At 37.6% G+C, this 16,599-nt stretch overlaps 1 protein-coding gene across 4 annotated transcripts in view; it reads right to left on the bottom strand.

Annotated features, from left to right (window-relative positions):
- The window catches only part of LOC126470065 (glutamate receptor ionotropic, kainate 2), a 194,528-nt gene that overhangs the window by 78,310 nt on the left and 99,619 nt on the right, over positions 1-16,599 (bottom strand). For all 4 annotated transcript variants that reach the window (XM_050097571.1, XM_050097572.1, XM_050097573.1 and 1 more), the window contains exons 8-11: positions 8,873-9,025; positions 7,336-7,554; positions 1,799-2,005; positions 1,637-1,721 (exon numbers count right to left, since the gene is read on the bottom strand). In XM_050097571.1, the coding sequence (XP_049953528.1) occupies positions 1,637-1,721; positions 1,799-2,005; positions 7,336-7,554; positions 8,873-9,025 (664 nt within the window). The remainder of the gene's footprint in view (positions 1-1,636; positions 1,722-1,798; positions 2,006-7,335; positions 7,555-8,872; positions 9,026-16,599) is intronic.

Genomic DNA, 16,599 nt, shown 5'->3' with positions numbered 1-16,599 from the left:
CTACTGCTAATTAGACTCTCCTCATCATACAGTGCTACCCCACATTACAAAAAAATTAAACATCTACTAAAAATGTAGAAATCACTATGGAGCACTGATGTAGTGATGACAGCCAATCTGTAGGCCATTCAAGTTAATAGTCACTGCTTAAGTTGATGACCCAGTGGATGAGCTTGCTGCTCATTACAGTACAATTAATTTTAACACTTACTTCTCAACTAACCCCCACCCCAAAAACGAACTCTCTTTGGAACTGTAGCTCAAGTAAATCCTTCTGTTTGACATGATCCCTGGCCTGAAATCACAGTTTTTCTACCTCTGTCCCTGGTTCTCCTTCCATCACTGATCCTCCATCTCTTCTTTCATCTCTTGTTCTGATTCAATCCCTCACATTTACTGGTTTTGGAGTTTCCACTTTCTTTCGTTTTTTCTTATTATTGTCTTATAATGTCTACTTTTATTAAGTTTATCTTCTTTCTTTGCTTTTTATCCTCCTTCCCCCTCCCCTTTCTCTCTCTCTCTCTCTCTCTCTCTCTCTCTCTCTCTCTCTCTCTCTCTCTCTCTCTCTATACTATCCCTTGCACTCGCTCAGTGTTCTTCCTTGACTAGTCCTGCATAAAATATATGTTCCTCATACAAAATTAAATCTACAGGACCAAATAAAAAAAATCAGATCAGATACCTTTTTCTGTACTGGTGCATAAATGCCTATGTTTCATGGCCCTCTTTACTGTATCTCTGTGGTTACATGCATCCTCTCCACCATGTTTGCTTGTCTAACTGATTCTATTTTCCTCTCCTCTACTCTTCCTTACTCCATTCCCCCACACCCCCAAATTAATTGTAACCTATCATGGTACAGCATTAGAAATGCATTTAATATCTGTGTCTCTACTTTGAAGAAAGGAATTATAAAGCCTAAGTTGGTCATAATTAATACTTGTCATAAGCCATTCCACCACTACTTTCAGTTGGTGTTATGACTTCGTATGTAGCATGAGCACTAAAAGCATATGCAATAATATAACACTTGTAAATAGTTCTCTCTAATTAGGATATTAACACTACACAAAAGATTTGCTTCAAAAAGTAATTCATGTGTTTCACTTTTGAGCATTAATGTAAGTACCACTCAAGATCAAAACTGAATCATATCATATATTGAAAGGAGGGGGGATATCTTGATGACCAGTACTACAATGACACAAGCATCTTAAACAGGCAACAGATTGAATCTAATGAATGAAGGCACTGTATGTATGAGCTTGGACAGGAACTCTGCCAAATAATTTGTGGTTGTGTGCACACCAACTTCCATGTCAGAACTGAAGGAGGAGCACACCAAATGCAACATGAACAATTACTTTGAAAAGAACTAATAACGACGAAAGCACAACTTAAACAAATTAAGTGAACTCTGAATAAACTGCATTTTCAGATGTCAGGTCTGTGTATGCAGTACAGTTTCTCATTCTGACATAAGACAATAATAAATTGCAGTTAAAATGTTGAACTTCTGAAATATTTTAGTGTGCTATAACATCATAGTATGTTTTGGGTTGCCTTGTTACGTCTGGAGACAATAAAGGATCTAAATATGTAAAGGTTAGGGCACAAAAATAAAAGCACAACTTACCAAGATTCATGAATGGCATCGTGAAGTCCACAGCTTGCTCTCGGTCATATGTAATTGTCAAATCAGCAATAGCTAAGTCAGCTTTCTGAAATATGATTAACTTTTATTACTATGACTGTCACAGAAAATAAAAAATTATAATGGTGTGACACAATTCATTACCTGATCAAGGAGTTCTTTCATCATTCCATCCCATTCCTTAGTTTCAGGATTGTATGATCCATATCTACCATCAGGTACTAGTTTGAATGTGTAATTGAAACACAGTATGTTTGCTATCTCATGTATTAGGTCTATTCCATATCCTTCAAACTGAGCATTTCCTGTAAGTTTCTCACTTGACTCTTTCCTCATGCAATATGGAGAACTCTGCAATTCAAATACACATGAAACTGTACTGAAAAACATCCATATGAATCTGTATGTAGGCAGATATAAAACGTATTTGTTTGCAAATTAAGTACATACTAAAGAAAAAGATAAGTCTTGAAATCAACTTTGTATAAGCTATTCAACAATCACATATCTGAAGCACAAGGAATCATTTTATACAGTTTTTTTTTTTTTATTATTCATAAGTTCCCTTTAACAATGTTTAACATGATATACAGTGTCGTGAAAAGTTTAGTTTATTAATTATCCTTTTATAGTTTCACTTCCTCCTGTTAATACACACAAGATTGGTAAAATCAAACAATGGACAATCCAGGATGGAATGTAACAATATTATGAGAAGAATAGTGGCTACTCACCATGTGGCAGAGATGCTGCGTCACAGATAGGCACAACAAAAAGACTGTTAGAAAGTGAGCTTCCAGCCTACAAGCCCTTCTTCAAAACTAGACACACACACACAGTGTATGCGTGAGTGTGTGTACGTTGTCTAATTTCAAAGAAGGTTTTGTTGGGCGAAATCTCACTTTCAGACAGTCATTTTGTTGTGCGACTCAGCATCTCCACTATACAGTGAGTGGCAACTATCCTTTTCATAATATTGCAAAATTGGTAGAATAGTGTTCATGTTTAAAAATAATTAAAAAACAAAGAAAGACTTTGTATTACAGTAACTGTTTGATAAAATGAAATTAAAATACAGTCATATGTGTTGTACTATAAAGGTAATAGATGACAAAACCTCCAGGCAGAATAAAACTGTGTGCTGAACCTGGAACATTGCCTTTTACAGGAAATGTTCTGACTGACTGAACTTGCAGGCACAATATACAACTCAGCCTCACAGCTTTACTTTCACCAGCACCTCTCTCCCACTCTTTAAACAATGCAGAAGTTCTCCTGCATACCTTGTTGGACTAGCACTCCTGGGAGGTATGATTTTGTGGGGAAACATTATTCACGGCCTAGGAGATGGCTTTTAGAATGACTTTTTCATTCTCTGGAGTGTGCATTGTTTTGAAACTTCTTGGTACATTAAAACTGTGCTCTGGTCTGGCACACAGTTTCAGTCTACCAAGAAATTTTGATACAGTGTGGATTTTGCTGCAGAGGGAAAAGGCTCATTATGTTATCAGTGGCTATTTATCAGCTCAGTCAGATAGTACAATAAACACTCAAATCTCCTCCCCCCCTCCCCCCCCCAAAAAAAAACCCTATACAAACTTTCTTTAAAAATCAGTTTACAATTTCAAATGCCTGCTAATAAAAGTAAATTTTAATGTTTTTAGATGCTCAAATGTTTCATATATAATGTGTGATCAGTTAGGAACAATCAGTTATTGAGTTGGCTTCCCCATGCTGACATTATATTACACAGGACTTCTCCATTAAATTGGGTATTTGTAAAGTTGAGAGCAATATAAAATATTTACCTAAATGCTATGTATAAGTACTGCTCAGTTCATCATGATGCTGCATCTATGTATTAAGTCAATACCTAAGTGAATTTTGTAATTAAGCATACTTTCAATTTTTGCTCTTTAATATCCCAAAATTTTGAATGCACACCTGTTGTGTCTATTATGTGTTATCAAATTTATAGGAAGTTACATCAGCGTAAGCAAATCTTCTTCAACTTTTGAAAGGAACATTAACTTAGGACTATTTAAAAGAACAGTGAAAATGGTCAACAAGAAAAATAGTTTTGAAAGTTTCTCTCACGTACTGCAGTGACTGTTATTAAAGTGTAGCACATGTCTATTCCCTTCAACAAAAGCCCACCAATGAACAGAAAATTAGCTATGTGTGTTTTTTATGATGGTACCACAAGCTTTTATTTACAACCAGTTCAATTTGCTTCTTCATAAACAAATAATGTTATGCTTGGAAACTGAACTTATATTCTCAAAGAAGTGGCTTAGAGATTTCCACTGGCCTTCTAGATATGTCAGTGGCTTTCCTAGAATAGTTCAGGCAAAGAGTTCTTGGAAAATTCAGAAATGAGAAGCACAAATTAATATTTAGGTAATATTTTGGATAAAAATGAACTAGATAAATTGAAATGTTATCAGTAATTTAACCTCTAAATCATCTGCGCCCAAAGAAACTTTAAAAGTAAATGATATGAAATAAAAATATGATAATTTATTAAATTTATGCAATAATGTGAGATCTTTATTGTATTGACTCACTAAACAATAAACAACTGACTCGATTACTTTGTGCATGGTATCATGTTATCATTTTACGAACAGTCATGGACTTTTCATTACTATTACAACAGTACTGCAAAGTGTTCATTCTCTTCATGGAATATATGAGGTATGTTAGATAATATTCCAAAAAAATGGATTGAACAAAATTGGTCAAATCATCTTTCAGCAATTTCTGTTGAGCTGGTGGCATTTCGAGCTTCAAAGTCTCATGAGACAAGATTCCATAAAATAGTGACAAAAGTGTTTGAGACACAGACTGTTGTACCTTTTCTAAGAGATAATCTAATGCAAAGGGGGAACAAATATCGACTGCAAATATCACAATCTAAAAATAAATATTAAATTAATGAATACCATTCTAAAGTAACCTTCCGTAGATCTTAATTTGATATAGAGTGGATCAGTTGAATAGAGTTTTTGTTTCTCTCACACTGTAACAGCTAATAAAATGTGTACATGAGATAATGATGCTGAACAAGTCATGGGCTTTCTTGCTAGCAATATGATAAATGAAGAGTTCATGTGTGTAAATATTGTGAAATGATGATGGGAGCAAATCTATCCACAACTCATGTCCATCTCAATTATAAGAACATCATTCATGCGTACAGGGTTGTCATTTTCTCATATGCACAGGGCATCTCCACCAACAGTTACTGCCAAATCTTAAGCTTGATTCAGTAATGGATCTCCATTAAGCATTTAATCTGTCATGTCACCCTCTTTATTCGTTGTTATGATAGTAAGTACTTTTCTTGCATTGTACCCAATAATATTCTTGCATTGTACCCAAACTGCAACAGTATTAGAGATTACCAAATAACCATTCTTTTCTCAGTAACAGCATTCAAAGGATTACTAAAGTATTACAGTGCACAAACATTTTTCGGCTGCTTCCAGAAAGTATTCAGATATATAGTAAACTATGTGTTAATACTAGGTATAAATATTGCTAATTTCTCCAAGACAATTTAAATTTTGAATTGAATTACATCTCAGCTCAAAATAAAAGTTGTGAGTACTGAATTAAAATTATTGATAACAGCTGCATCATGTACAATCTGCCACATACACAAGGCTTACTACCAGTGCTTTGAATAAATTGGATAATACCTTGCAGATTGTGAAGTTCTCATTTGGGCTTGTTAGTAAATTTCCATGACTTCTTTTACTTGAAGAATTTTAAATGCTTGATTTGACCTGATATAACATACTTTTAGTATGTGATCAAACCTCATAGAATGAGACAAGGACTGTGCAGGCTCAAGAATACTTTCTGCCCAAGTCATTGCCATAAACTTGTTCAAAAATTATGGAATAACAGACATTGTACAGTTCCTTCTACGAAGGTGACTGTGACACTTTAGGAGTGGGGGTTCTTCCATGTAATATTTCTCGATCCAGAATTCTTATATCAATTGGTGAACTCTTGGATGTTATCACACTGAAGTGTCTAAATAAATAAGGTAAAAATTTCACATAAAATTAATGTGGCACCACTAACACAGAGCACTTTAAGGGCCACTTAAACCTTCATACATTACAAATAACTTAAAGATTTGTGAACATTTTGTGCTAAATGTGATCAAAGGTCATCAGCTGTAACATTTTATAATATATTTATAATAAGTACTTTTTCCTTGTTCCTATATTACAAATATGTTCACAAATTAGCCTACTGCAAGTGTAAGTGAAATACATTTTATTGTTTTTACTGCTTTGCATTTTAGTGTGAAATTAAGGGTATGCAAAAACATTTAATGTCTAAAATTTAGAATACCAGCTAATGTCTCACCTTTACATACACAAAATACATGAAAGCAGTGTTATAAAACTGTACTGTTACATGTAAGTGCATAAGAGCTGATCCTGAGCAAGATACACATAATCTGTAGTATTAGGCCTGCCACTTGGATAGCATCCAGAGGTTCAGTATACAACATGTAAGTGATGTTCTGACGTTCAGAATATTATGCTAAAGTATTACACATCACACAACACTACAACCTACTATTTAGAATGTTAAAGATATGGCAGAAAAAGCATAGACCCTAATACTTTGTAACATATTCAACAGAAATTCCAAGGAAGTTCAATAAGTCCCATTGTCTCAGTAATTTGTACTTGAATATTAGAGCACAGAATTTATTAAAGTATCCATTTACTGCCTTACATTGTTATTTTTCAAAAGTTCACCCATCCTTCATTTAGTTTTGCAATGTTTTACACCTAGAATATAGTACTTGATTAGTTAAGAAATCATAGTGAGTGAAACTGTGCAAAACTGCACCATGACACACTGTTTTCGTTTTTGTGTGTGTGTGTGTGTGTGTGTGTGTGTTGCAGAATACAGCCAGTGTTAAAAGCAAATAAGCTGCAATGCATGTTTGTCACCTGGTTATATAGACTGAAGAATGCTATCTTGTACACCTAAGGTACTGTGACATATATATTCATTTCTATTTGGCCCACTAAATTACTGTAGCTAGAGTTGAAAGACAGAATAAACAGAATGTCATTAGTTTCAGTGATCATCCACTAAAACAACAATGGCCCAAGTTTTGACAAATCAGTTAATGATTTTTCATGAAACTGAGACTAAGTTTCATCCCAGGCTCTAGCAGTCGGTGAAGTAGTAGGTCAAGAATAAATATGATAATGATTTAGGTGAAGAATACCAAGTTATGTTATGCTCTGCAATCTAGGTTAAGGAGGTTTAGGAGGCTGACCTACAATTAGATAGGTGAACTGTTACATAGGGTGGAGAAATGAGGATTGGAGATGCTACTTCCAACAAGTCCATGTAAAATAAAACATTGTGGCGTTCAAATCAGCCCACATATTGACAAATGTTCAATTTCTATTAAATGTTTAAGTTGTTCCTCCACGCACCATATGCAGTATCTTGAATTGTTTGGCTATCATTTAGAAAATCTTGAGCAGTCAAGATGTCAAGATAAGAAAATGGATGCTTAAAACAATTTAAGTCTTTGACAGCAGTGCATATTTTCAGTGCTTGTAAGAACAGAATCTTGAAGAAAGAAATAAAAAAGTCTAAATAATTACAAATAAACAACCTACTATACTCACAAGAATTGTGGTAACAACAAATGTCTTATTTTGTAGGCTCTCAACAATCTGTGTGTAGACTTCACCATATGTTCGAGTGAAGTTGACACCTTCAGTAGAATTCCAGGTACCAATCTTCTTCAGACCATCTTTATTGAGTTCAACAATGTCTAACAAGAAGTTACTACGGAATCCCTGATTATCAAATTTTATGACACCTGTCAGGCCTTGCATTTCAACCTAAAACAACACATGGTAGTGCTCCGTAAATGTTAGTGTAAGATACACTATGAATTTAACATGCAAAATATATTCAGAATCTGTTAATTTGATTTCAATTTTTTGATGAATTGCCTTCATTGTAAGATTGTTGTTAAACTGGAATAATAAGGAACGATTAAAAAGTTTCCATTTGAATGATACACAGTCCACAATTGGTATGCCAACCAGGCAAAATCACTGTGTGCAATCAGGCAATCTCCCTCCGATGCACCAGGTTGAAAATACCTGTTTTGTAAAACCCCATGTCTTGCTGTGCAAAGAAGTCTGTAACTGCCTGCTGCACATCCTCATCTGACAGGACAACCCTGCAAGGCTGTTTTTAAGGGACTGAAGGCATGCTAAGCACAAGCACATGGGGAGTATCAGGACTACAGGGAAGATGCCAGAGTGTCTCCCACATTAGTTGGAACAACTTCTGTGTTACAACGTTTGTGATATAGGATTGACCAGCATCTTGTGTGAAATTGCATCCAGCATGTAACTTGGTGCACCATCCCACAATGTTGGTTTTTGAGACACATGCTGTCCTTTACACAGTCTTCAATCTTCGATGTATGTCCACCGGTGTTTATTCTATGGTAGTCAAGAAAAGAATAACAACACATTGGATCTGTCTGGACACTAATGTCACCATAGTTCATGTTCCCACATTTACTGCATGCACCTCGGAAAGACATGAATGCACACCAATTCCTTGACGACTTGTAGGTGCTTATATGTCCACATTGGAGTCATGGTAAGTTGGATATATGCTGCAGCAATGCCTTCGGATGGAAACTTTTTGATTGTCCCTCATATTTTGAAACTTTTTCATTTCCCTGTCTTCAAAAGTAGTTCAGTTACCTGTGACAAATTGTATTGTGTTCAAATTTTAAGAGAACAAAACATATGAAAATTAAAGTGAAACATTTAAGGGCATCTTACTTTAAATACACTCTACTTTCTGATATTAAGTTAAAGGACAGATGAATATAATTATATGTTCAGACTGCCTTCACAGTCTTCCAATTACTTGTGTGTTGACTGAACACTCTATAGTTGTCTTACAGTACCATCTGTAAGATATAATGCTGTTAATTTTGCCTCTCAAGTTTCAGTACATATTTAAAAAATCTGTATATTTCAAATATGAAAACCTGTATGTAACAATGACAGCGTACTTGCTCCTAACAATTTATTTACATCACAATCATAAAATTGATTTCTGCTTCTCATGCTGTACAATTTTGATAACAAATACAAGACAATAAAATTCTACAAAAGGAAGTGAACTTACAATTTTCATATAATTGATTAAGCTGTATCCATGTTGCCATGTATCAACTGCATCACAGCTAAGAGGCTTAATGTCAATCCTTTGACTGCTGTCAAGGTCATGAAGCGCCTTGGCAAATAGATGAACTGCATCATACATCAGCGCTGTTTCTGTCTGTCAACAGAATATTAAGCTTTGAATTAACAAATTAATATTCACGTTTATTTATACGTAAAAAATTAATAACTCACTGAAGATCTTATATTCATACTCACTTCTGTCTAAATGAAAAAGTATATTTTAATTCAGAAATGAATGTAGGTTGCACTTTACATTTATTGGCAATATGAAATTGTATTACATTTTAGATAGTGGAGGCAGAGTTGGTGTTTCAAATCACAGTATTATAGATGCATGTATCATCAAAAAACTTGCATACAAGACTTAGGCTTCCATTCTGCTGAGGATGAAATACAATTCCTAGATTGACAGAGTGGTGCACAACTTTAGTGTGCATTAAATGCAATGTCGAATTATAAGGAACTTTTCAGCTCTATGATCACGGTATTTTATTGCAAATATCAGATGAAGAAATGGGAGCATTCGCAGTTTTAAATTAGTTGTTGATATTTTCTTTAATTACTTTGTATTTTATAAGGAGACACGTCTTTTCTTATATATTTTATATAGTGTTTAATGCTCCTTCAAACGTGGTGTCATTAAAGTTTGAAGTAATGACACGCCTTATAACAAAGCAAGCTGGAACTAATACCATCAGTTCATATTTCACTCTTGCCAAACAATCGATTTTTTTCCCATTTATATTAGGTTGGTGCATATCGTCGCGTCATCCCATAAGTTTAATAAACGCAACAGATACACATAACAGACTTTAGTCATCAATAGTATATTCTCCTTCACTATTTACAACACAGTCTACTACCGCTGAGGTCTCTTCGATTCCGCGACTGTGGAAGTCAAGTGGTTTTGAGTTGAAGAACTCGTCGAGCCATGTTCGGTGCGCATTTTCATCCGGAATGGAAGTTCCTTTAAGATTATTCGACAAGGAGCGGAAAATGTGAAAATCTGAGGGCGCACGATCAGGTGAATATGGTGGGTGCGGAATGACTTCCCAACCAACACCCATATAATGTTTTATGTCAGTCTAGCAGAATGGGGGCGGTCGTTGTGGAGCCACACACGCAGTCTTCCTGGCCGTTGTTCTACGATTTCGTCTGTAAGACGTCTCAGATGTAGACAATAAACGACAGCAGTGATGGTTACACCTCGAGGAAGCAATCCGTAACACATCACACCGTCGGTGTTCCATCAGATGCATAACATTATCTTTTATGGGTGCGTGCAGGTCTTTGTAAGGGGAACTGCTGCTTTGATTGGGCTCAAACATTCCTTCCTTTTCCTTATGTTACCGTAAACACACCGTTTCTCGTTACCAGTAACAATACAGCATAGGAATGTTCGGTCTTGTTCACAAGCCAACTGATGAAGCAGAGATGCACATATGGCCACTCGCTGGTTTTTGGCTAATGGAACGGCGTACAGAACCACTGCAGGCAAATATCGCACGATGGTGGATTTATAACAGTTCATTATATCTGCCAGTTCTCGAGTAGACTGTGCTCCCTTGTATTGATAGGATATGTACATCGTAATGTATATTTTCTGACGAAATACATGCAGTATAAAGTGTTTCTGGATAAATAAAGTACTTCCATGGATCATTGTGCATTAATGCGTTAAAACGAGCTTCATCTAACCCCGAAGGTCTTCCTGAACGTGATGAGTCATTAATGTCATAACGATCCTCCTTACACTGAGAAAAACGTTTTCTTGCAGTTCTCTGTCCAATGGCATTATTCCCACACACGGTGCAAATGTTTCTAGCTGCCTCCTCTGCTGTCACCTCTTTACTGAACTCAAAATGAAGTATATGTCGGAAATGTTCCGATGTTCACCACTTCACTCCATTTTATAGCCTCCACAGCTCCACAAATCATTTCCAAATAACAGTATGACAACATGTAAACTCAACAGCAACAGTGAACTACAAATACAAAATGACAATCGTGAAAAATAAACATACAGCAACCGGAATACCAACATGCAAAACAAAAGCGCTACGAACTTCCGCATCAACCTAATATTTCAGCTGGGGTATACTGCATTTACTCAAAATTGCAAAAACCTATAAATAAAGCATTCGCACTTAGATTTATTATTCTGGCTTTTCCTTTCAATGTACTGATTCCATGAGTGGAACTGGTTTTGCTTTGGATCATGTTAATTAAAAAACATCTGAAAACTTTGATACCGTTACTATGCGAGACACGATATTTACACTGAGATAATCAACAGGATCTGAATTAGCGACACTATTAATTGGAAAGCACACATTCTACCCTTTCTGAGAACATATTTTGATTTGCCGTACAAAATCAAATTAAAATATATATGTAGTTAAAGTTCGCTATCAACCATACTTACTATTGTCTTCTGTGTCATAAGACCTATTTAACTCCCGATTTCATGCATATACTTTCGTAGATCTAATTTTTCTGCATTGAATGATATCCTTCATTAAGCAGTTAAGCCACATATTAAAAACTTGACTAAACTAATATAAAGCATTATAAATTTGAATATGGTTGCCACACGTGTAGCTACGGAATTCCCAACTCGGATATATACTACTATGGTTCTGTTGTTTATATATTTTTGTAGACCACAGCATATTTCATAAACCAAATTACTGTTAATCCATAAATCCCACCCTAGGTAGCAAAACTTAACATAGTTTCTGAAATAACAACTTATTCATACGTCAGTCTTTAAATAGTCAGACAACACGTAAAATAGTCAACTGCCACCGACAAGTAGCTGCGTAAAATCTATGTTGGAGTTCGCGGTGAGCCCCAATTGAGCGAGAAATGTGCAACACCTACAGGGATTGGACAAAAATACGGACACACCGCAAAAACTGCGTACTTGAACATAAATGCGTACGCTAGCTAAGTCTGTAAGTTGCTTTGTCGGATTTGAGCACTGTCGGCACCTGTGCAGTGTCTTCGAAAGGTTCCAAGTGTCAGTCATGGTCACAACAGTGTTCTGTGTAGTTGTGAGTGTGTTATGCTGGAGCTAAGTGAGTTCGAACGCAATCAACAAGTTCTCAATCAGTCTTGGTTGTCCCGTACTCTTCCCTTTGCAAAGACAGCTAGTGTCTTCAAACCGATGAAAGCATCTACGGATGTTGTTAATCACTTGGAACATTACAATGGAACTGATACGAAACACACGTTGTATTTTAACAACAGATTCAGTCCTTAACATCTGTGGTCATCAGTCCCCTAGAACTTAGAACTGCTTAAACCTAAATAACCTAAGGACATGACACACATCCAGAACCTGCGACTGTAGCAGTCGGGCGGTTCCAAACTGAAGCGCCTAGAATCGCTCGGTCACAGCGGCCGGCTTGCTCTTTCATTTGATGTGTTATTTGTAATTGAAAGTTGAATGTAATAAACGCAATAAAGCCCTAAAACCTCTATATTCATTTTGAAACACCCGGCATTACTGTTTTAATAGCTGTGTGTTATAGAATACATTAGGATTTTTCTCGATTACATTCAACGGTGTAGCACGAGGATAATTACAGTTATGTGATTCTATGTGAACAGAGTGGACTTTGGAAAATGCAAGTGAAATATTACAAGTCAGTAGTATAGCCCTCAGTATTAAGCGCTTCTGAATGTCTCTCGATGAACACGAAGGGTCCAGTCAGGAAACTAGAGTTCAAGGAACGGAAAATCGTGAGGAGAATACTAGGGCCAATAAGAGAAGAAGATGGCATCTACAGGATCAGACACAACAGTGAGCTGTAGCCTAGCATCTCCAAAAAGACGTAATCACATCTATAACGAAAAGGCGACTGGCTATCTATTGATATTTCATTCTCATAAACACCTGCAGACTCACGAACAGGATCTTCACCACCACCGTTAGAGAGAAAGCCTCTAAGAACAAATGGACTACCACAGTGAAATCAGATCTAGAGCAACTTGAAATTCCGTTAGAAACGATATAGGACTGCTCCAAATTCCGGAAGATCATTCTACAAGAGATGTTCTCAGTGTGCCTTATCAGAAAAACAGCGGAGCGAAGTGAACGGAGGAGAGGGATCTTAGTCACAGCTAGGAAATGGAAGCTTTCTGGGCTAAGAAGAAACAGAATACCCGTGTAAAGTGTCGAAACGAGCATCGCACAAATACCCAGTCAGATTTTCATAAGATTTCAAAGTGGTGAAAATATTGCCAACATGTTTTAAATGTTCAGCAGTGTAAAACTGTGCACTTGACGAAACGCAGAAAAGTAGTATCACATGGCTGTAACATCAATAAGACGAAGATGGAATCAGTGAACTCGTACAAATGCCTGAATCTAAAAATTTGTAGGGTTATGAAATGGAATGATCATGCAAGCTTAATCGTAGGCAGGACAGGTGGCAGACTTCGACCACCTACAAAGGAGACTGCTTACAGATCACTTGTGTGTCCCATCATAAAATACTACCCATATCAAATCAGACTAACAAGGGACACTGATCATATACAAAGAAGGGAGGCACGAATTGTCACAGAGAGTTGTTTGAAAAATGGGAGAACATCATAGAAACGTCTAAAAACCTGAATCGGCAGACTCTGGAGGACAGACTCCAATTACTTTTAAGGTTTCGAGAAATAGTAAAAAAAGTAAAGTTCCGCGTACTGACGCCGATCGACCGCCGTGTCATCATCTGCCTCCATTGTCATCATTGAATGCAATGTGAAGGGGCATACCGCTCTCCGGTTGTCGGGTTTCTTGACCTTGGAGCGCTAGTAATCGTTCGAGTAGCTCATCAGCTGGCCTCACGACGCTGTCTACAGCCAATACCAGTCCTCCCACAGTGGAAAAGTCACTGGAAGTACTGCAGTAACAGGAATCGGAACCTGGGTCTTCCACATGGCAGTCGGCTTCTCTGAACACTCATATACGGAGGTAGACTCAGTAGAAACCGTATAGACAGGACAGACTAATTAAAACATGCACAGAAGCACTAAAGCAGTCATGCTTCTCGCGCTCCATACGCGATTGGAACAGGAAGAATGATATGCTACCCTGCTAAGTACTCTCTGCCGTGCACTTCACAGTTGTTCGTAAAGTAAGTGTGTGGACGTAGACTGCTTAGCCTAAAACTGAGAACTGAGCCTATGACATCGTTTCAATTTATGTCCTACCATACACTGGTCTTTCCAGGCATTTGCTTGACTTGACGGAAGCCACTATTGAGTCTTTAAATCCTGGAGTCCTAGGTTACTATGAGTTTTCATTGGCGAAGTGTAGAAGTTAATACACTGACAGAAAAAAAATCGCAACGCCAAGGAGTTGTGCGACATGAACGAAAATTGGTAAGCATGTTTCTATACCTGAAAGATGATGCCTATTGAGATTTCGCGCCAGTCGCATAAGAGTGGCATTAGTAGCGCCACTATGAGGACGCACATCAGGTTTGTTTTAAATATACGTTGTAACGGTCGTGAGTGTTAGTTGACTTTGAGACTGTGTGTGGTGAGTTGATGTTAGACAAGAATGCCTTTAAGCAGACAAAGACGCCATTATTCAACACCTGTCTGAGTCTGAACAAAGTCGCGTAATAGGGCTACGGGAAGCTGGGTGTTCCTTTTGCGATATTGCAGGAAGACTTGGCAGGAATGTATCCACTGTAGATTATTGCCAGCAGTGGTGGTCACGAGAATGTACGGTTCCGAGAACAGCGGGCCCCGGACGGCCACACGGCACTAACGAGAGGGAATACCGTCGTGTTCGGCGTATGGCTCCAATGCATCGTACTGCATCTGCAGGAACAATTTGAGCAGCAGTTGGCGTCACAGTGACATAACGAACTGTTACAAATCGGCTACTTCAAGGATAGCTCCGGGCCAGGAGCCCTGTAGCGTACATGCCACTGACCCCAAACCACCTCCATTTGCGACTTCAGTAGTGTCAAGCGAGAACTCATTGGAGGGCAGGGTGGGGGTCTGTTGTGTTTTCTGATGACAGCTGGTTCTGCCTCGATGCCAGTGATGGCCGTGTGTTGGCTAGGAGGAAGACGGCTGAGGGCATGCAACCAATCTGTCTGAGTGCTGGACACGCTGGATCTACGCCTAAGTTATCGTCTCGGGTGTGATTTCGTATGAGAGCAGGAGCTCTCTCGCGGTTACCCCACTCACCCGGACTTTAAATATGTGCTTCAATCTGGTGATTCGACCTGGTGTGCTCTCGTTCATGAACAGCATTCCAGGGGATTTTTTCCAACTGGATAACGCTCACCCAGATACCGCTGTTGTAGCCCAACATGATTTACAAAGTGCCGACATGTTTCCTTGGTCTGCCCAATCACCAGATCCGTCTCCAATTGAGCATATAGGGGGCATCATCAGATGACAACTGCAGAATCGTCCACAAACAGCACTAGCCGTCCCTGTATTGACTGACCAAGCGTGAAAGGTATGGAAGTCTAGCCCCTAACTTGACATCCGGTACCTGTACAACATAATGTATTCACGTCAGCATGCTTGCATTCAATATTTGCAATGCCTTATCTCGCGCTTTCATTAAGCTTTGATCCTGTTATATTAATCACCTAAATGTGTTTCCTAGACAAATTTATTGCCGAATTTTCATTACTCTACATTAATTATTTTTGGGTGCTGTGGTTTTTTACCCATGAGTGTGTTTCACTGCATTAGGGGTCTGTTACACGTTGAGTGTTTAATGTTCCGTCAGATGGGCTGTCACTAGAGACAGATATAACACGCATAAGCAAGGAAATAGACTTAGTTATTTTTAAAGTGAACTTTCTGGCATAGGCTTTATGTGAATCAGGCATACCATCGGAAACCTAAATGTGGATGGCTGGACAGGGATTTGAACGAATCTCGTCCAGTATGCGAGTCCAAATCCGACTGGATAATACAAGTTTCTTAAACATAACACTTCCTCATTGATAATCGCATGTCAGATTGAAAATAATGGCGCTCACAGGGTCAGTACCTCATAAAATCAACAACTGTTTTATCGCAGTTCCCTGGTGCACGTCTGAAATTACTTTTATGTGCGTGGATGAAAGCTCCAGAACAGGACAAAAGTACTGCGTTATCACTAAGAAGGCATTTTCAAACTAGACCGAAGCTAGTTAGAATCGGTTTTAAATTTGATTTAATTATCTTTTTTAATCAGACTTCGGTGCCATAAAAACTTATCGAAAGGCAAGAAACAGTGAATCGATCTAGTTACTTTCATTTCGTCAACCACTAGGGTTCACACGTCATGCACCATCGCACAAGAACGCGTTATTTGCCTCAAGAGAAGAAATAAATGCGAAGTCGTGAAGATACTAAGAGTCTACTTGCAGCTCGCAGAGAGACATAAGCAATAATTATTTCTACATTCCCTACGTCAAAAATGAGACTTTTAAGAAAGTACAGTATATCTCCGAGCAAACTGTGTTTTAAGGCCTTCTAGCGACCTGTTTTTAGTACTATGAATTTCTACAACATTTGTCAGTTTGGAATGACGGAAGAGTCTGAGAATGTTTAAAGAATGTTGTACATTTCACGATGTATTTTTAATCACTAAGAAAATTTCAGTGATATGATAGAGACAGATAACCATGGAAGCACCTCGAGAAATGC

This window comes from Schistocerca serialis, chromosome 3 (genome assembly GCF_023864345.2).
Source record: "Schistocerca serialis cubense isolate TAMUIC-IGC-003099 chromosome 3, iqSchSeri2.2, whole genome shotgun sequence".
Taxonomy (NCBI): domain Eukaryota; kingdom Metazoa; phylum Arthropoda; class Insecta; order Orthoptera; family Acrididae; genus Schistocerca; species Schistocerca serialis.
The sequence above is the reverse complement of the archived record's forward strand: the minus strand, read 5'-3'. Positions and strand labels throughout refer to the sequence as shown.